The 20,177-nt window shown below is 46.6% G+C and overlaps 6 protein-coding genes across 6 annotated transcripts; 3 read left to right on the top strand and 3 right to left on the bottom strand.

The window, feature by feature from the left end:
* Positions 1-3,019: 3,019 nt before the first annotated feature.
* LACBIDRAFT_332511 (glycosyltransferase family 15 protein) lies at positions 3,020-4,210 on the bottom strand (the record flags this gene model as incomplete). Its single annotated transcript, XM_001886965.1, has 3 exons — positions 3,020-3,156; positions 3,220-3,669; positions 3,727-4,210. The coding sequence occupies 3 exons, from the start codon at positions 4,208-4,210 to the stop codon at positions 3,020-3,022; spliced, it is 1,071 nt and encodes a 356-aa protein (XP_001887000.1).
* Positions 4,211-8,679: 4,469 nt separating this feature from the next.
* Positions 8,680-10,044, top strand: LACBIDRAFT_332510 (uncharacterized protein; the record flags this gene model as incomplete). The annotated part of the gene is made up of 8 exons (XM_001887048.1): positions 8,680-8,682; positions 8,769-8,886; positions 8,921-9,076; positions 9,398-9,414; positions 9,504-9,520; positions 9,550-9,678; positions 9,708-9,746; positions 9,975-10,044. 8 exons carry the CDS (start codon positions 8,680-8,682, stop codon positions 10,042-10,044), a joined length of 549 nt encoding a protein of 182 aa, XP_001887083.1.
* A 1,104-nt stretch (positions 10,045-11,148) lies between these two features.
* Positions 11,149-11,483, top strand: LACBIDRAFT_309741 (uncharacterized protein; the record flags this gene model as incomplete). The annotated part of the gene is made up of 2 exons (XM_001887047.1): positions 11,149-11,278; positions 11,332-11,483. 2 exons carry the CDS (start codon positions 11,149-11,151, stop codon positions 11,481-11,483), a joined length of 282 nt encoding a protein of 93 aa, XP_001887082.1.
* Positions 11,484-12,428: 945 nt separating this feature from the next.
* On the bottom strand, positions 12,429-14,954 carry LACBIDRAFT_309740 (uncharacterized protein; the record flags this gene model as incomplete). Its single annotated transcript, XM_001886964.1, has 17 exons — positions 12,429-12,574; positions 12,638-12,666; positions 12,720-12,752; positions 12,805-13,038; positions 13,108-13,335; positions 13,404-13,470; positions 13,528-13,778; positions 13,831-13,961; positions 14,012-14,056; positions 14,114-14,142; positions 14,196-14,264; positions 14,318-14,361; positions 14,412-14,449; positions 14,509-14,562; positions 14,619-14,653; positions 14,705-14,767; positions 14,822-14,954. 17 exons carry the CDS (start codon positions 14,952-14,954, stop codon positions 12,429-12,431), a joined length of 1,629 nt encoding a protein of 542 aa, XP_001886999.1.
* Positions 14,955-16,424: 1,470 nt separating this feature from the next.
* On the top strand, positions 16,425-16,704 carry LACBIDRAFT_309739 (uncharacterized protein; the record flags this gene model as incomplete). Its single annotated transcript, XM_001887046.1, has 2 exons — positions 16,425-16,641; positions 16,691-16,704. The coding sequence occupies 2 exons, from the start codon at positions 16,425-16,427 to the stop codon at positions 16,702-16,704; spliced, it is 231 nt and encodes a 76-aa protein (XP_001887081.1).
* An 893-nt stretch (positions 16,705-17,597) lies between these two features.
* LACBIDRAFT_309738 (uncharacterized protein) lies at positions 17,598-20,007 on the bottom strand (the record flags this gene model as incomplete). The annotated part of the gene is made up of 6 exons (XM_001886963.1): positions 17,598-17,863; positions 17,918-18,078; positions 18,145-18,656; positions 18,713-19,286; positions 19,341-19,764; positions 19,824-20,007. 6 exons carry the CDS (start codon positions 20,005-20,007, stop codon positions 17,598-17,600), a joined length of 2,121 nt encoding a protein of 706 aa, XP_001886998.1.
* Positions 20,008-20,177: the final 170 nt, after the last annotated feature.

Here is a 20,177-nt window from a genome sequence, read left to right as displayed (position 1 = left end):
GACAGCACCCGGGACGGATACGCTTCAGGTCTGCTGCGTTTCCGCAGTACTGTGATAGCATACATATTTCCGAGGTTGATCGTATGCCAGCCTCTGAGTCATTGGTCGCCTCCTTCATTGCCTTCCACGCGGGGAAGGTAGCATCAAGTACAATTGATAATTGGCTCTCAGGCCTTCACTTCTGGCATACTATTAATGGTGCTCAGTGGAACGGTGGTGATATCTTGTCGCGCGCAAAGAAAGGTGCACAAAAACTCGTACCTATATCATCGAAACGGGCCAAACGTCCTCCAGTCACCATAGAACATCTATATGCATTGCGTAACGGCTTGGATCTCTCTAACGCATTTGACGCGGCAGTCTGGGCAATTGCATGCATCGCCTTTTGGTCCTGTTGTCGCCTTGGGGAGCTCGTTATTCCGAGCACGAACTTATTCGACCCTATCAAACACGTCGCTCGCTCGACTTCGTTAACCTTCCATACACTGTCAAATGGTACAGAATACGGTACCTGTCAGATACCCTGGACCAAAATGACGCTTCAGGAGGGCGCATCCATATCCATTACAGCTCGTGATGACCCATCGTGCCCTGTCAAAGCCTTAAAACATCATCTTTCGTGCAGCAAATCCATACCATATCACGCACCATTGTTTTCATTCGAAACAGCCGACGGAGGATGGTCGCCAATGACCAAAGGATGGTTCATGACGCGATGTAACGAAATCTGGGTTGCTGCTGGACTGCCTGATATGCCAGGTCATGGCTTTCGCATTGGTGGTGCAACGCACCTTCTTCTCATGGGTGTGGCGCCCGATTTGGTTGCAGCTCAAGGGCGCTGGAAATCAAGGGCTTTTATGGATTATTGGAGGAAAATTGAGTCAATCTTACCTTTGTTCATGTCCAGCGCGGGTTCTGCGTCTCGAGTCTCTATCATTGAAGAGTCAATGTCGGCGTACAGAAAGAAGTGGAAGTTATAAAATTTCTACTTACCTTGTTCTTGAATAAGGGATCAATCTGAGATCATCAATCTATTTTTATCTCATTTCTCCCGCACTTACCTTAAATCAGCTTGCTCTGGTTGGGGTGTCGTGTCTTCGAAGAAACGCGACCGTGGTGAGCTGCGCATGGTGGTATGGTCTTGTTGTCTTCTCAGACCCTTCACATGGGGCTTGGAAACCAGGATCCACACCGGCACGCTCAAAGCTTTCGGAATTCTCGAGTCAAATCATTTTTTCAAATATACTTGTTTTCTTATCACACCTGAGATGTCATTTGCATCCATTGAACAAGTATCAGATTTGATTTGTGCTAATTTCTTGAGATCAGCACGACGCGTTTTGGATCCAAGTCACATGCACGAGGATTTTCCAAAGCTTTCCCCCAACCCACGAAAATTCAGATTTTCAACTGACTCAAGTCTTTTAAATTGAATTTTCGTGTTCCCTCACATCCTAGCATCAGTGCGTTACATACAAAGCCCGGACAGTTCAAGACGTTGAATTAGAACCCACCTTCAAACCCACTCGCCATTACTTTTGCCACCCTTCCCCCGTGACACACCCCTCCCTCACGGCGCCCACTTCCTATTCTCTCTCAGCCGCCCTCCTCCAATTGGCTGTGTTTTGTATCAAACCGCTCAAGTGGAAGAGTTGGGCTGTGCACCTCACCCAACTAAACAGCGCGATTCCAGTGGTGGGAAGTGTGCCGCTTGCGCTAGTGGTGTATTTTCACGTTGAGATACTAGTGAGTTTCTGGTTCGTTCGTTTAGCATAATGCCAGTATTATAATGCTTTATCTGACTTTTCTCTTCTTTACTTTTCTGTTGGTTCCCCTGAATCCCCTCCATATAAACCTTCGTATGTATGCATCTCTTCCTTCGCTTTATCAACCTCTAGTATGTTTTACTCACCCATTCTTCCCCCAGCAAGACCTGCATCAACACCATGCTCCTCCCGCCTGCGCGTAGTACTTACCCTCCCCAAATTGCCGCAGCTCTCTTGTTCGAGAGGCTCATAAGTCGAATATCAACATCCAACAACGGCCCACTACAGTCAACCACCCACCGTCAATGTCCCGGATCCTCGTCACCATCATAGGTCATTGTTGTGGGAGGTTTAAAGCAAAATATCAATCCTGAGTTTTGTGCTGCATAAGGGGAGACGTCAAGGTGAGTTCTGTTTCATCTACCCAGTGCCGTCGCTGAGTCCAGCCATCTTTACATTCTGAACCGCGGTTCGTGAACTACATTCAGCAACTCCTACTGCCCAGAAGTCGAACATAAACCCACATATACCTGGTTCAACGACACTCAGCCTCGGTTCGACGGTCAGTACGCATATCCCCAAATTGCTCAGTGCCTATGCGTGACGCTTGAAGGTCTCTACAATCCTGGACGTTGGCTATTTTCTCGGCTTGACCTCAATTCAGAACTCGGAGGCTACGACCACCAACAAGTATCAGCGTTCAACGCTCCGATTCCAACCGTTAACCTCGTTGGAAGATTGAGGAGTGGTCAGAAGCATTGGGTCGTGAATTAAACGGAGCTGTGTTTTTCTTCGTCCACCCTGCGTCGTCATTGTTGAGATCGGTTACTTTTGTAGGTTGCCCACGGGCTCGTCGACAGTGGCAGCCATAACGCCAAACTTCTTCTGGCACTTACGGGTGTAGTTGTGGGTGTTTGGGATGGGACGCGCATACTGACTACTCTCGTCACCAGTCATTTATCACCGCTAATGTCATGTTCTCTTCTTGTGTAACGCAATTTGAATATCAATGGAAGAAACCGCAGATGCCCAACGTTCAACACTATTGACGATTCCTTACAAAAAACTTGGGCGGTCACGAATACCCATTGGCCCTTGTAGTTTCAACTCGATTCACATTTACCTTCGTCCGTCCAATGAAGTTTGGAAAATATTCCAAGCAGGGGAGACTAGAAACGTCGCTAATACAGTAAAAGCGGTGGTCGTAAGAATGGTATCTAATTAAAAGCCGGATTCGTAGTAAATCCGTGATTCTATGGGTGTAACGGAACACACTCGCACTGTTCTATATAGTTGTACGGATGATAATAATGGATACCGCAAAGCCGTTCTGTATCGCGCTCCATATCGAAAAACATTTGCGTTGTCACCCACCGTAGCGGCGCGTCGCCTAATATCGTAGGGATATGGCATCAGTGATCAATCAGAGATCACCCTTTCAAAATACACTCACCCCAACGCCACTTGTAAAATCCCTCTGGATACTGAACAAGATGATAAAACCACTCCTCAACCTCCGGCTTCCTGAACTCTTCCAGCTTCACAATTTCAAAGTTGTTGTAATATCCATGTATCGGTACATCGTCCCAATCGACTTCGCCATTTGTAAAATTACTAGGCCATTTCCACGTTGTGCTCGCGTTCAAATGTGATTCGACTTCAGGATGTGAACCGGCGTAATCGCGTATGAAATTCCAGAGTCCTTTAGTCACTTGGGGCGCGTCGTTCCCGATCCCAAGATATCCGTATGAACGTTGGTGGAGGTGCATGACTTCGAAGGGATCGTAGCAAAGGGGTTCAAGGAAGAGGGAGTCGGTATCCATGCGTAGGTAGTACGTGACGTCTCGCAAGCGTGGGTTGAAAAATATTTTTGTCGAGTAGAAGGCGCACATGTGGTGATATCCTGTTCGATACAAGGGAATTTAAAAAAATGGAATGAGTAAGTGATCAAGCGACGTACCAGGCCAAGAACTTGGCGACACCGGATCGAGCTCCTCTTTCGTGTGTGGTATCCCCTCTGGAAGCACCCAGTCAAGCTTAACGAATTCCACTCGGTCACTAAAATCCATTATCGAGTTATTTGACGGTCCTCCAATTTTCTTGCGAAGGCTCGCCAGGAAGTCGTCCTGGACAGGCGTGTCGTCAAAATCGCCCGTGTGAAACAGAATGATGGGCCAAGGATCGCGGAGTGGCAAGAACGCATTGACAGATGCCAACGATTCCAAGAGCTCGTCTGCATGAGATAGCCGGACGAGGTAAACGACAGCAGCGGTGTATGGCGGATGAGTCGCATGTGAGGTGATGAAGGGGGCGAATTTTGACAAAGTAGCCTTGAAGGGAGGGTGAAAGGAAAATAGCAGGGTAAATGAAATAAGTAGAAGCACAAAAGGAACTACCACAGTCCTTGTCAGTGTGCACTGGGGCACCAACGAAGGAATGGCCATGGCTGTAAGTCGTAGACTGTGGAAAGGAGATGGTTGGTATTACGTGATGAGAGGGCAGATGCTCCCATGGTTTGGAGCAACTCGCGTTGCCAACAGGGCAGTCGTGCGAGTCAAAATGTCATCCCAGCACTGTTTTGCCTCCTTGCAGGGTAAGGGCTTTCTCGGTCGCCAAGTGACCAGCCTGGTGGCATAACGTGTTTCCCATATGTAGGAGAGCGTCCGACACGCCAAGTATTCTTGTAATACAGTAGATATTCTCACAATGCATAATGCCGGTCCCCGACTTTTTCTACAGTTGCGGACAACTAAAGTCAACAAATTTATAGATCAATTTATTGAGACCAGTAGGGATTTTTTTAAAGTCTGAAAACCATCGGAATAGGCAGGAATTGAGTAGATCTTTCAAATGGTACGAGCCGATTTCCCAAAAGTGAAGATTTGTCAGAAAAAAGGTCCAAATTTTTGACGCAGGCCCAAAAAAATCGATAAAATCTCGAAAAAGTCATTTTTGGATAGATCTTGATGAGTACTGTCAGAATCCACCGAAAAAATAAAAATAAAATAGATCCTCCCCTTTGAAAAAAATTGCTATTACGCTGCCGAAACCTGGAGTAAAAAACATTGCAACCTTGCACGCCTCCAAAATAACCCTTTCTTGACTTCCATTCCATCAGTGACATCATTTTCTCAAGCCATCAGACTGTCAGTGAGGGAGATGATGAGGAACTGATCACGAGATCTCAAGAGTCACACCTCATTGCACAAGAAAAATGAGGCAAGTGAAGCTGTGGATTCAGGAGAAGAGATGGATATGCAGAGAGTAATTGGGATGAGCTTGATGAGCAGGATTTTTCTGAGAGACTGGCTGAGATGGCGATGTAGGATGCAAAAAAATTGGCTCAAAATTTTGGCGCAGCCAAAAACTCGTGGGAATAACATAAAAACATCATTTTTGAGCTCCTTTTGCCTGTCCAGTTTCAGATCTGTCATCAGATTTCCGTCAAAAAATCTGGTTCCTGAGATACTCAATTTGTTGACTTTAGTTGTCCGCAACTGTATGCATTGTGAGATTTATGCAAGATGAAATATGTCACAAAATGTGACTATTTGTGACCTCAGCCAAAAAATGTCACACTTCGAAATGTCCTTTATGTAGCGAGACGAAAACTGGAAAGACTGCGTATTTACAGGCTATCGACATCCATGGGAGAGAGGTTACTACTGAAAAAAGAGTTGAGAGTAGTTTGTCGGGCTGATTTCACTTGAACAACATGAAGATGAGCCCTCAATAAGGCCTCAATTTGCGCAATTATTGTTGCAAAAGCAGTGTTGACACACCGCGAGCCTCTGAGTGGATGACACACCAAACACTCACACAGCTCCATTCCCTCTGCAAGGTGCATAGGGCTTGTGCCTGTCTTGAGGTTTCTGCTTCTTCTCCTCAGCAGCTGGCATAGAATGATAGAAAAGTGTTGGCAAAATTGGATACTACTCTCGAGCAGTGTATTCGTGGCACACAGGGTATATCAGGGTAGACTTTGGTCCTGAAAAACTCAGGTACAATGAGGTGAACAGGTAAATACCCAGTAAATCTGTAGATCTGGTAATGCATAATGCCAAAATATGATATGCATTATTCGATATGACGTTCCATGCATAAATCCCTGCATACCAAGTTGGTCCCCTAAAAATGTCATGCATTATGAGATTTATGCATTACAAGTATATGCATTGTGAGAATATCTACTGTACTTCGCTCAGTTACAGATTGACGACAAGCATGGCTTGGCCTTGGTTTGGTCGACCTTTTCATGACCACAAGAAGTGCATTACGCTGTAAGAACTTCAGCGATTTGTTAAAAAATAAAAATAAAAATAAAAAAGAGACCACTCATGGTAAAAAAAAGGGATTGCGGGCAGATGATATGCAACCCCCCAAGTTGAAGTATGCACACCCATTCAAATAATTTGAAATAAATACCATTGTCAAAGATATTCATAGTGATGGGAAAAAACAACTCTTATCTCCAAGATGCAAATACAAAGAAAGGAGGGCGTGCATAGATACACGAGGATGAGTAAAATGCAACATAGAATTTTGTGTCAGTACTCCAACATAAAATTTTTACGCTCAGCACCGTCTGGGATGTGAAGGTAGTGATCATAAATTTGAGCTCTAGAGTCCAGAGATATTGAGCACTTCCAAGCCAGAAGGAACACCCGAGGGTTACGCACGTTGGCCTATCCCCATTCCGGCATTCCCCGGTTGCCAAGACCTGCAATTGAATTGACCAGTGTGGGCCCATTCGGACAATATGTGGGATGCTGGTGAAATTTGAATCACCTATAGTCAACTGGGAGCATTGACACGCGACGTACCTTTTAATTTTATGACCAAAACTCAAATACCTTAGAAAACGAAGAACACACGTGAGTAAGGAGCATACCAGTGGGTAACACATTATAGAACAGGTGTCAATAGCGGCAATTGGCAAGGATCAACACGAATGTCGCGATTCTAATCGCTGCAAGCAATTATGTCCAAAAGTCCTCAAGGAACACCAGTAGTTGCCTTGAGGACGGCTAGTGACAGCAAGCTGGTCAAATCACATAAGTATATCTTGAACTTTTCGATTCAACAGAACTGAAGGGACATTAGCAATGGCATAAGCATTTTGTTGAGAACGAGAGGTTTTGAGGAGGCTCTTCAAGAATGCCTTGAAATCATCATATTCAGCATACTTTATAGAAAACGAGTGTCACAGTGATGAAGTCTTATGCAAGTCGTTTGCACCTTTCACAGGCGCTGTTGATCTGTCAGAACTTGAACTGTATGGCACTGGTAAGACAGTATGCAGCAGAGCGTTATATTTATGAATGGACCTCCACTCATGCTACCAGAAAACGTCGGAAAGCAGTGACATGTGACACTCAGTAAATAGCGAAGTCAGACGTTAGTCACGAGAAAGTCACCAATTAGAGGGTGTTTGACTAAATGTCGTTTTTTTAAGTGTTTCTGACTACGCTCGTACTAAAATAGTCATACATTAGTCCTACAGTTGGTCATGTAGTAGTCATATAATAGTCATACGTCAGTCATTAATGCTTGGGATAGGAAATAGGCTGAATCAAATTATATTTCACTACTTTAAAGGATACATGTAGTAGGCCTAGAGCCTGAGTATAGTATGAGGGGGGGGGGAGAATAAAAAGCCCTCTGCAACATGTCAAGTCCATTCAAATGCTCCTGCTCCAACGACACCGTCGAGCAGCCCATTACCAAACCAACATCCATTGAATCCTCTGCATCTGAGTCCAAGTCGTTGCCATTCCCATTTGCACAGGAAATGGGGAGGGAAGAGAGGGGGTTGATGAATGCGCCACCTAGATTTGAGCAGGAGGTGTTGTCAGGTTAGGAGCTGTGGCCGCCACATTTGGTGGTAGTGATGGTGGGACCTGCAGACAAAGAGCATCGTCAGTGTCGTCAGTAAACCTGATGCCAACTTACCTCTTCATTGAGTCGCCGTCGCGTTTTCATGCAACATATGGAAGCCAGAAGTTGTGTTTGAACGAGGGAGCTCGCAATGGTGGTATCCTCGAGTGCTCGTTTTGTGTGTCGGATACATCCACAAAAGAGCAGAATCTGTCAATGAGGGTGTGCGCGGGTATAGCTGGTTGAGTGTCGAGGAAGAGTGTGTGAGGCTGTCATCGAAGTGACAAACACGTTCAAGTTCAAGACTGTCAACAAACTTTTCAAATTCAAACACAAAGCAATCATGTGACTTTCAAGCCAAGTCCAACTTAGCACAAGGGGGTACCAGGATTTAAATCCCGGACCAGAGGCTGGTTGGTTGGTTTGGCCCCCAGGCCGCTAATTTTTTTTTTGACATACCAAAATTTCAGTGCAAAACAGCAAGTGCTTGGACAGTGCTCAGATAACTGCCAGAATGCATGAGATTGAATATAATAGGTCCATCTGCATGCAAAGAAGCCAAAAACTACCTTCAAGATAAATTAGGACTTGGAATTGAGATGACATGTTGTGATACCCCAAACTTGAAGCTTGCTGCCCGAAAACTTGCCAAAAACAGCAGCCCCATGCAGTGACTTATTTAATTCAATGTAGCAGGCAGCTCAGTAGTTCAACTGTAATAATAAATTTTATGGTCAACTTCATCTTAGTATCATTTCAAGCTCAATGGGGAGCTCGAAAAATGGGTTTTCATGGCTAACTGGGCACTGAGTGATGGAAAAGGGAAAAAGGTGGCACGTGGATGACATCATATTTCCTAAAATGGGCATGTACCTGATTACGTTGGGTGGTTGGTTCAGACTAAAAATAATTTCGACGTCCGGTCCTTAATTTAAATCCCGGCACCCCCTTGACTTAGCACCGAAGTAATTTGTAACTTATAAGGCTCGAGTACATCACCAAAATGTGCAGCCAACAAGGAAAGGCAAGTTAAGGAATGGTGAGCCTATCAGACTGGACCTGAATAGGGATAACGAGGGGAAGACATGGCCTTTTGCACTAAATGTAAGCTTTGTGAACTGGCAGTCGGAGGAGGATGAGTGGAACCCACCATCACATCATCTATCACTGAACCCCCTCGACATCCTGAATCTGGATAAAGGCAAGCGGCAATGGGTCATCGCTCTGAGTGAATTATATGCAGGTGAGCAGTAAGTAGTACGGAACGTGACTGAAAGACGGACCGTTTGCCGCAATCTCACGAAAGCCTCCTCCCACCGTCACCCCCATTCATACCAAAGTTCGCACCATCCAACACATCACTGATAGGCATGGTGGAGTGCATGGCAATCAATATCGACAATCGTCATCAGTATCATGGTTAAGAGGTCTGGGTGAGTGTAAAGTCAATGATAGTTTTCTCCGAGACGTTTGACTTACGACCATCCCATTAATAATGCCTGTCTTGGAGTCCTCATTGTCCCATCGGCTCTCGGATGTTACCCCTAGCTTTTTCTTCCTCAACGAAACTGTGACACTGACACTCAACAGCACGAACACCAATAGAGTGACTTTCCCAGAGCGCTATACCCTGACCAACCCATTTACGCCAGCCAACATAAACCCCAAGGGGGTCCTAGGATTAAAAAAATAGACCTGGGGTCGATTTTTTTTTAAAGCCCTTACTGGCTTGACCTACCTACCTACGTAATCAGGCACGTGTCCATATATGGTAAGATGACATCATCATTTTCATCGCTTTGTCCAAGATGCCTCGCAAACCCAGTTTTGTGAATCTATTTCCTACCAAATGCAATGTAGATGATACTGGAATATAGGTGAGTGACTTGTAATTTTTATTGTATAGAACATATTTTAATGTTGGCAGATCTAAGTCTGTTGGCAAGTCTGGCTTATCCAAGCTTTGCAATTGGGCATGTGGTGTTTTACATAATTGGTATCAAGAACAAGTTTCTAAACAACTTGCCAGTAACTTGTAAGTGATGTTTAGTGACTGTACTGTAGCATTTCATTCAATTCGACAGGGCCCGTGATGCGTGACAGGTCTGTCGAAAATTTGGTTTTGACAACCTCACAAATTCGCCATGACAAGCCGAAAATTTGGGCAAATTTTCGACCATTTAACGCCACAGGCGACAAAAATTTTCGACATTTATCACAGAGCTCCAGACGATTTCGACACCTTACAAAAATCTGCGTGACCACCGTGACATTTCGGCAATTTGAAGGGCCCCGTGATGTGTGACCGTCGAATTGAACGAAATGCTACAGTATTTCTTTGGTTGTGCCAGCTTCCACCTTCAAGATGAGCTTTGTGACATTGACACTTGGTGGAGATTAGATAAGCTTGAAGAAATATTATATAATGCTTCAATATCATTGAATTCAGACTGATCTACATGCTTTGGAGTGCACTAGCACTACTAATTCGCAGGGGATGGCCTTCCAGGACTGTTTTTAGATCATTTTGTAGAGGATTCCATATATTTTTTTTCTCAGCCTGTGGCTGACCTACCTACCCAACCCCCGGTCGGACTTTGGAATCCTAAGACCCCCTTGATAAACCCGCACAGTCGGCTGTGTTGTTACCCGTCAAGTAAATCTTCAGTCTCGAATTCTGGAACAACAGTCTTAGTGCAGCTTACATGTGAAGGTGAGGCGTTTGTAGTATACCTCAGGCCAACCTCAGGCTCGACATATGCTACCGCATGTTGAGTTACTTCCTTATCTCGTGGACACCTATTTACGCAGGAGAGTTAGTATTGGCGATGACGGTGGACGGTGGAGAGGTGCCGAGTGACCCGATGGGAATGCTTCCTCGGAGCTCGGTCGCAATGCTCGAGGTGAATGATGATGATGGGAATGTCTGCCTACAAACAGTGTATCTACTCCGAAGCCCTTGCCAAACACAACCAAACATGCATCCCACAGTGTTGGAGTGTCGAGGCCCGACACTCCAACAGTAGGCACTGCGGGCACCCGGTCTTCAAAGTTCCGTAAACCCTTCCTATTTTGTTCCTCTGTTCAATGTTGAACCACGACCAACCTCACGAGCTCTCCAAATGGAATATAATCAAGGGGGCACTCAAGGGGGTCCTAGGATTAAAAAAATAGACCTGGGGTCGATTTTTTTTTTTAAGCCCTACTAGCTTGACCTACCTACCTACGTAATCAGGCACGTGTCCATATATGGTAAGGTGATGTCATCATCGTGGTCGCTTTGTCCCTCTACTTGCCTCACAGACCTCGCACACCCAATTTCGTGGAATGAAATGCAACATAGATGATACTGGCATATAGGTGAGTGACTTGTAATTTCTGTATGGAATATATTCTTACCCATTGTGTTTCACAGCCAAGCCTCTTACATTCAAGAACCCCATCCGATTGTGAGTCTGCCACCTTTCCACACAGGCATCCGTTTAAGGCTGGCATTTGCCTCAGAATGCACTTCCTTTTAGAACGGCCACTTTCTTCCAAGTTGGTACTACTTGCGGCTATCCCGGTGTCACTAACATTGCAGGCACTTGAGATGGTCTCCAATGGTGGCCCAAGAGCAGGGTGCTACATATCGTGTGAGTGCGTGTTCAACTAAGTATAGATGATATGCATGCTGTCCTTCTCCAAGCCCACATCGTCAATGGTGACATTTGTTGCTACATCTGTTACCGCCATGTCCCCACTTTCACCTACTACACCCTCAATCTCTACCATGACGTCGTGTTCATTTGCAGATTTCACGATACCCATCATGTCCTTCTCCCCTTCTTCAAACTCTGATGTCTGTTCTTCTGATCCAGATTCGGTGCCATTTGACTCCTGCTCATCCGAGCCATCCTCGAGTTCTGGAGATTCCATGCTTGCATGACTGGAATACCTCAGTGAGTCACTCTTGCACTAACAAATCGTTTTTTTGGCAAACATTGTATGTACCCTCTAGGAATGTCGGCGCGTTGGTCTGAATCAGCACCCCTCGACCCCTGCTCGTCCCAGTCATCCTTAAGTTGATGTGATACCATGGCTGCATGACTGGAACACTTATGGTGAGTCACTTTTCCACTAGCAATTTTTCTACAAACATACCCTGCAGGAATGTTGGTGTGATGGTCTTCTGATATGACAAGAGGTGGGTGTTTCTGTTGACGCTTGGTGGAGAAAATTTATGATTAGATAAGATTAAAGAAATATTATATAAAACTTGAATATCATTGAATTCTGACTGATCTACATGTTCTGGAGTGTATTGGCACTGCAAACCTGCAAGGTATGGCCTTCCAGGCCTGTTTTGAGATCCTTTTGTAGAGGGTTCCATTTTTTTTTTTTCTGGGCCTGCGGCCGACCTACTTACCCAACCCCTGGTCGGACTTTGGAATCCTAAGACCCCCTTGGGGGCGCTGATAACAAACTCGGACATTCATGACAGGATACCCGAGGAGAACGAATGGAATTCTTACGATTCAATATTGTTGAAGGGCGTCGTCGGGTCGGATGACCCAGTCACAGCGCCGAGACACCGGAAGCAAACACCGCCAAACATATACATATATCTATCTCAATCGCTCAACAATCGCTGTGAATGCCGCACTTAACTAGCTCTGCAGCCTGTAACAACGGAAACTCGTAGATACACGCGTCGCGAGCGCTGGATTAATGTCATCAAGCACGTTGCAGTAATCAGAGACCATCTAATATATTCCCGAACCCGCTTGGAATCCGCCTTTCAAATTACACCTTCCTAACTTGGAGTGGGAGTTGAAGTTTACCGCCTTCGCCAACCACAGACGGGGTCGCGACAGAGGTCATTTGCCAGAATATATCCTTGTTTGATGGAGAAAAGTGGAAAGATTCGATTAGGAGTGATAGCACAACCTCTGAATGAGAAAATAACTGGTGATGAGAAAAAAAATGGTCGAGATGTCGATCGGTAGACGTACTTATTTCAAGTTCCGCAAATTTGAAGCCGCTGTCGGGTATTGTGGTCAAGGGAACTTGCACAAAAGTTAATGGAAGACGTACATGCAAGCTCGGCCACCTCCTATAAATGTCATCCTGTAATCTTGTTAACGCTGACAATAGGGTGATGCAACCATGGGCGACGTACAGGTGGGAGTAAACTCCTGGAATATGTGCGCTAGAGATGGATGGAGGAAGAGGAGCAAGCCACCTTTCCGGAATCCATTCCATCGAATTAGGACCCCATATATCTGGGTTGCGGTTAGCCCCGATTATTGAGATGATAACATTTGTGTTATTTGGAACAGGAATTTCGTAAACATCCTCTCCGTTGAGGCCTTTCAGGGGTTTCGAGAGGGGCATAATGATATCTTGCCGGGTTCTACATGTTTAAATGGGGCCAGAGAAATTTGACGAAGGTTCAATAATCGGAATGAGAGCGTGCACGTACGTTCTTGAGAGATATGATACTGGGGGATAAAGGCGAAGAGATTCTCTGCAGACCGCATCCAGATATGGGAGCGAAACCAGTCCGTCGTATGTAAGGTCTCCAGCCTTGGCACGGGCCTCAGTGACCTCGCGCCGTAATTTCTCCTGGACCTCCTGATGCTGCGCTAATAGGTGCAAGGTACGCGAAAGCGCACCAGACGTTGTGTCCATAGCGGCAAATGTTAAACCTCTGAAAAAAAACGTGATGGGGTTTAAAGAAAGTCGGTTTCGACACACGTGTGCAAGGCGAGAACGCACGACACTTGCGCAACAAGTTCAGACTCCTCGAGCTTGTCCTCCTCTGCCGCATCCATATTGGCTCTCACTGCCCCATCAATCAACGAAAATAATAATAATCAGATATGAAGGAGCGTTGACTGACTGAGAATGCTCATAACGTCCCTTTTCTGCCCAAATTGTCTTGTAACGTCTTCATCCCCGTTCAACAATGCTCTCTTTTTTGATTCGAAGATCTCCGAGGAGGCGCTGTGCATGGTATCGACGATGTCACGCACAGCATGAAGGTTTTTCCATGGGAGCAGATCGACGACGAAGCGGCGGAATTTTGGGCTACCGATGTTGGTCATATACGACAAGTATGAACGGAAGAATGCAATTCGCAGTAGGCCGGGCCTTGAACGAGGGTTAGTTGTCATTCAAACTTCATCTGGAGTTGTGAACTAACAAGAGCGCTTTGATTGACTCACTATACGGATTCGGGGTGGTATCTTCTTCGAAAGTATCGAAGGAATATCCAAATCCACCCTGACCTATCATTTCAAGCGCTGTCCGACCCATCCACGAGGCCATGTCGATCTAAGAGGGGGTGGATCAAGAAAGTATAGAATTTTTGGTGACGGATTCACCTCTTGAGGACCGTTTTTGACCTTCTTTGTGATTGCATCTCGAATCTAAAGTAGAATTTGAGTTCGTATTGGTATGTCCAGAGCCAGTGACGCGATATTGACTTTATGAGTTATACTGTAGAAAACGGGTACTGAAAGGGCGTTGAAAAACACGAAGAATCAGAAAGTATAAACGACGACTGACCCATCCCACGCATGTGCGCAATGGAAAATACGGGGTTCAACATTTTCCTCTGCCGCCGGTGGTAATCCCCTTCCGGGAAGTGAGATGGAGGATGTATAGTAGAATTCAACAGGGCCACATACCTAGGGTACAGAACACAGCTTTGCCGAAAAGTACGAGGTTAGTTCTAAAAAGCCAGACCATCAAAAATGGTCAATGAAAGCGAGGAATAATTACTGAATAAACGCCGATGTTTCTTCGTATACATATTGATCCTAAACACGTTGCAGTCCTCAGTGAAGACCGACATCAGCTACTACCAGTGCTGACGGACCTTTACAAGGATGTGATGCAAAGCCTTCGGATCGAACACGTAAAGTTGTTTTTCCTATATCGTTCAAACAAATATCAGAACGTGCACTTCGCATAAGGGAGGTGACCCACGCCAAAGACGGCCTTGACTTTGACAACGCCTCCGTCTAATATACTTTTCAGCAGGTCCCTTCATCAATACGTAAAATGGTACGTACACTTGGCCGCGATTTCCTTATGAAACTCCCAACCATGAGTGGAGAACAATTGCCGAAAGTTTCCTACGATCAATCTCTTTAGTAGGAATGGTCTGCTTCGCGAAAGAGATATCGTACCTTTGAAGAACGATGGGCAAGGAGGACCCGGGATGTTATCCAAGGCCGTCTTCACTGCGAACCGGCGGACTAGATGCCAGTACGCCAATGATAGAGCGCATAACAGTATTCCTTGAAAGATTAAAGTGAGCATGGGACGTCAGTTGGGTGGATAAATAGGTATGCCTCACATATATACCGTACACCCGAGCCAAAAGCAGCAGAAAACGCCAAGTCGAAGTAGAGCCGAGTACATCTGGACAGATTGAATTGGATGTAGTCAGCTGGAGACGGGTATGACGGGATATAACCGAACACGATGAACACCCCTCACGAACCTAGTATCTGTGTAGATGAGTGGCCGTGGGCGCCTTGATGGAAAGCTCGTCAGAATATGTACCAATGGCCTCGTTGATGAATTTCCACTCGGACAGACACCCAAGATTGGGAAAAGTCCCTGCATTGCAATAATGTTCAATCCGAGCGACAAGCATAAAAACTCCAGTCAATGATGGCCACAATGCGTTCTCACTTACATTCCAAATCCCATTAAAAAAGTTTAGTGTGTTTCGTATGCGTTTGTAAAGTGGTCAGGCTGGAGATTGCGGTGGGTCGCAAATCAATTGCATATGCCAACCCACACGGCAAACAAAGGTCTTGACATTCCTAGCAGGGGTTCCATCAGAAGTTTGCAAGTGGAGCATCCCGATCTGATCAAAAGTGCTGCGAGGTGAAGTTTCTTAGAGAGAATTCAGAATTTGTTCAGAATCAAACTTACAGTAAAGAGAATTTTTCAGTCGTCAAAGCGTCACGACGTGACTTGTGGCGATGCTAAGGACAAACAACTGCCTCACCCACGTCTGCTCGAGCCTCGCTCTTCAGTCTTGCCTCTTCTACCACAACGTTTTCAAGGTTGCCCCAAAACTAAGCGGGACTAAGCTGCCGTTTTTTAGATGGCCACAGCCTTTTCTCAAACAAAAGTGACCAATCGGACATCGTTAGGGAAGCCTGAGCAGTGAGGATGGGGATGAGCAAGGAATGAGAGTAAATTTGTGCTCTCGGACTCAGCTGTAAGTCGCACGGTGTACTGGTATGTTACAATGATTGCGCAGTTAGTTGTCCACTCCAGTTTTCAGGAGCTCGTTTTCTTCTCCGTGTTGATATTCAGAGTGGGCGCCGTCGAGTGAAATGCTGTGTCCGCAAGCGACTCCCGTTTGTAGCCGTCAGTTTTTAACGCTAGATAAGTATCTAGATTCCAGATAGACCGGCTGTAAAACGTCAAGTTCCTCCCTTTCTGTCGACAGTTATCATCAACAGCGGGCGCCCAAAAGCTGACCATGCATTTCTACGACTATGGCAACAACAATGATTTCCTCGAGCAAACCGACATGATTAAACCTTCCTGGTTATTTGCGCAAGAGATTTTCCCAACAAGCCAAGGCACAGGATTCAAAGGTGGGCTGGGCAAGGTCTAGCTACTTCTCCGACGAAATGGGCTGTGGATCTACAACAGCCTTTGTATTGCCATGAGGTGTGGCGGTGAGCTTGAAGCGCCTGTCATCACTTGGTTATATATATCAAGGGAGTACAAGCCAGCCACGCAACCTCTGGGTTTCTACACACGATGCCTTTTGTCCACGGCGATATGCTCCTAGCCTGTCCAAGGTTTACAAGTGCCTACATATATCGGCGACCAATCCCGTCTTCGTTCAGGCAGGTCTCTCGCCTTGCGAAGAAGACAATCAGGACGGACGATTCGTCTACAACGTCTTCATCAATAGACAATTCTACGATTCTGGAGGCGTGGATAGAACCGTTACCTCAAGTAGATGGTGGCACAGGTCCGTTGACTTTCCTTACGAAACGAACAATCACTGCCATTTTTATTAGAGAACGGACTGTGATTGAAAGACAAGTGGCAGGGGTAAATATTCTATACGTCTATTACTGTCGACTGATTTAACGTCTATCGACAGGAGCTATCGAGACCACCCATCCCCGATAGCTTGTACCCAACAAATCCCCCCACATGTATGATTCCACCGTAGAAGCGGATGAAAAGATAGAGTCAATCCTTCTCAGGCAGACCCAATAAAGATCGCGCATTTTATCCGGTTCATCTTTGACGTCGCTCTTCGCTGAGTTATCTTCGGGAGAGTGGAAAATTGAAGTCGAGTCGTTATTCATGGGGACTTTATTCATCGCGAACATGTACCTGACTCTTTTAGTTTCTTTACCGCTGCCAGTGATCTGCATGTAGTTACGCTCGATTAGAGACGTGAGGAAGCTATGTATCAATTCCGTTTCAATAGGCGTCGAAATGTTGGTGAAGAGCTCGAGGAAGGACCCATGAAGCGATTGTAACGAGTAGCACTCACGAGCTGTGGTAGTGGTGCAGTAACGTACAAGGTGGAGATATTGCAAAGCGCGCATTGTTGAAGTTTATCGGGCAAAAAATGGGTGAACACCTGAGGTGAAAACATACACGAATGTACCGATGTAATTAGGTTTACATGCACGGTATCTGTCTAAAAGTCGACCACATGCATGCTTTTTGTCTACACCACATCTCTAATGAACGTCTATAAATTATCACAAAAGCCAGTCTGTCTTCGGGAGCGTTTGACTTGGCGAGTGAACGGTGGTGTGGGTTCTCAGATCGCAATAGGCAGCAGTCCGAGTGTGGGGTGGGTGACTTCAAGGTATACTTTTCTCCAATATTCCTACTAACCAACAGTCAGCCCACCGACCACAAAATCTCAGCAAAAAATAAATTCAACTCACCCTTCCGTTGTGTCTACTTCTTCCCCCCCTTCATCCTCATCCTCGTAGCCTGGTCCAACACAACCTTCCTCAACCTAACACTACTCGGCGTAACCTCCACAATCTCATCATCACCCATATATGCCAGCGCCTCCTCAAGCGTCATAACTCTGGGCGATGCTAAAACAATCTTCTCATCTGCGCCTGCGGCTCGGATGTTGGTGAGCTGTTTTTTGATGCATGGGTTTAGGTAGAGGTCTTGGGATTTGGCGGATTCGCCTATTACCATGCCGGGGTAGACTGGATTTCTGGGTTAGGAAGGGTGAGACTTGGGAGGCAGGGTTGGGGACGAACCTTGTGTTTGGGGATGGATAAAGAGCGTTCCGCGTGCTTGGAGCGGCGCCATTGAGTATCCGGACGATTCACCCGCTGCCATCGATATCAATGCTCCATTCCGGCCTGTATCAATAGCCCCTCTATACGGCTCGTATCCCTTGAATATATGATTGATCGTCCTACCCCCCAAAAAGAAAAGAATCAGCAACGACCAAAAAACACGGAACCAAACACAAACGACTCACCCCTGCCCATGAACATCATTCTTAAACTCGCCCGCCATATACCCAATCAACCCCCGTGCCGGAACCTCCATAACAACCTTAACCCACCCATCCTCCTCCGTATCATAACTGACCATCTCCCCTTTACGCAACGTAAGTTTCTGAACCACACTCCCCGCATATTCCTCCTTCACAAGCACCGTACACTCTTCTATGGGCTCCAACTTCCCCCCTGGCTTGCTTGGGTCGGGGTCGGGGAGCATGACGGCTTTGGGGGAGCTGATGCCGAGTTCGTACCCCTCCCTGCGTAGAGTTTCGAGTAGGACGCCGAGGTGGAGGACGCCTCTACCGCGGAGCTCGAGTGATTCGGATGTTGGGCCTGGTAGGACTGTTAGGGCAACGTTGGTTTCGGCTTCTTTGTAGATACGGTCGCGGATGAGTTGGGAGGTGAGTTTTGTGCCTTCTTTGCCGGCGAGGGGGGAGTCGTTGGCGTGTACGAAGATGGAGATGGTAGGTGGGTCTATGGGTGTGGTCTGAATTTTTTTTTCATATTAGACTGATGTTAAACAAGGTGAGAAGGGGAACGTACGGGAAGCGCTTGGGGTCCCTGGTCACCCCACCCCTCAGGATGCACAAGCGTAACGTTAACACCAGCTCCAGTTTTCGTCTTAACCCCCGCAACGCTCACTATCTCCCCTGCACCAGCTACACCCCTCTCGATCCTCTCTAGCCCCCTCCTCCCATATATCTTCTTGACCTTGCCTTCTCCAACTTTATTACCCTCCGGGTCTAAAGCCCACAGGGTATCACCGAGTTTGAGGATACCGCTATGCACCCGGCCGAGGAGGAGTATCCCCACGTATGGGTCGCTCTCGATTTGGACTGTGAGCATTGAGAAGGGCGCGGTACGGTCCAAGTGGCTAGGGGGCGGCACGTGTTTCAGGATGAGCTCGAATAGCGGGGTCATGGTGATGTCGTTGGTGGTGGTGCTGGGAGGGGGGAGCGTGTCCTGTGCCCAACCTTGTTTTGCGGAAGCGTAGAGGAGGGGATAGTCTGCTTGTTCGTCTGTAGCTCCTAGCGTTGCGAAGAGGTCGAAGAGGTCGCTTTCGACTTGAGCGGGTCGGGATGTCGCTCTGTCTGCTTTGTTCAGAACGACGAGTGGTCTAAGTAAGAGAGTCAGCATGTAAATAAAAAAAAAGATGAAAAGTGGCAATTACCTCAAACCCCTACTAAGCGCCTTTGAAAGGACGAACCTAGTCTGTGTCATGGGTCCCTCCGTAGCATCCACAATCAACGCCACGCCATCCACCATACTCATAATCCTCTCCACCTCACCTCCAAAATCCGCATGTCCAGGCGTATCAACGATATTGATCAAGTTGCCGTTGTACATGACGCTAGTGCATTTAGACAAGATGGTTATACCACGCTCGCGTTCGAGGTCGTTGGAGTCCATTAGGCGGGTGATGAATCCGTCGTCTATAGGGCTGTCGGATGTGGTTGTGGTGGTTGACGAGGAGGATGATGACGATGATGAGGAGGAAGTGGGGGTGAAGAGCAGTTGCTCTGTCGCTGTTAGCTGTTTGACAGTCCCGGATTGACGGAGGAGTTGGTCGACTAGTGTTGTTTTTCCATGGTCGACTAGAGACGACGTTAGTTAGTCTTACTGGGGAACCGTAAAAATGAGATGATACACACACCATGAGCTATTATGGCGATGTTACGAATCCTTTCGGGTGCAGCGACGCCATTGTCAAAGGCTTCTGCGAGAGACCGGTGGGTGGATGAAAACGCGCGACGTAAATGTCGTTGGGTTTTGAAGGAGCTTCTGTAGACGGGTAAATCAACTTTCCATAGTCTTGACCGTAAGGCTGATGAGAGCATGAGCGTCGCTGCTCAGGACGTAGTTGGTGTGCTGGAAGGCAAGAACTGAAATTTTTGGAAAAACGTCACAGAGTCACATGGTTTCCAGTTACGTGATCAATTCGCATCTTTCTCAACGTCGACTAAGGCTAGCTATGAACGGCGACGAGTTCAAGACGCCTCTCAATAGA

This window comes from Laccaria bicolor, genomic scaffold, assembly GCF_000143565.1.
Source record: "Laccaria bicolor S238N-H82 LACBIscaffold_41 genomic scaffold, whole genome shotgun sequence".
NCBI classification, from domain to species: Eukaryota; Fungi; Basidiomycota; class Agaricomycetes; order Agaricales; family Hydnangiaceae; genus Laccaria; species Laccaria bicolor.
The sequence above is the reverse complement of the archived record's forward strand: the minus strand, read 5'-3'. Positions and strand labels throughout refer to the sequence as shown.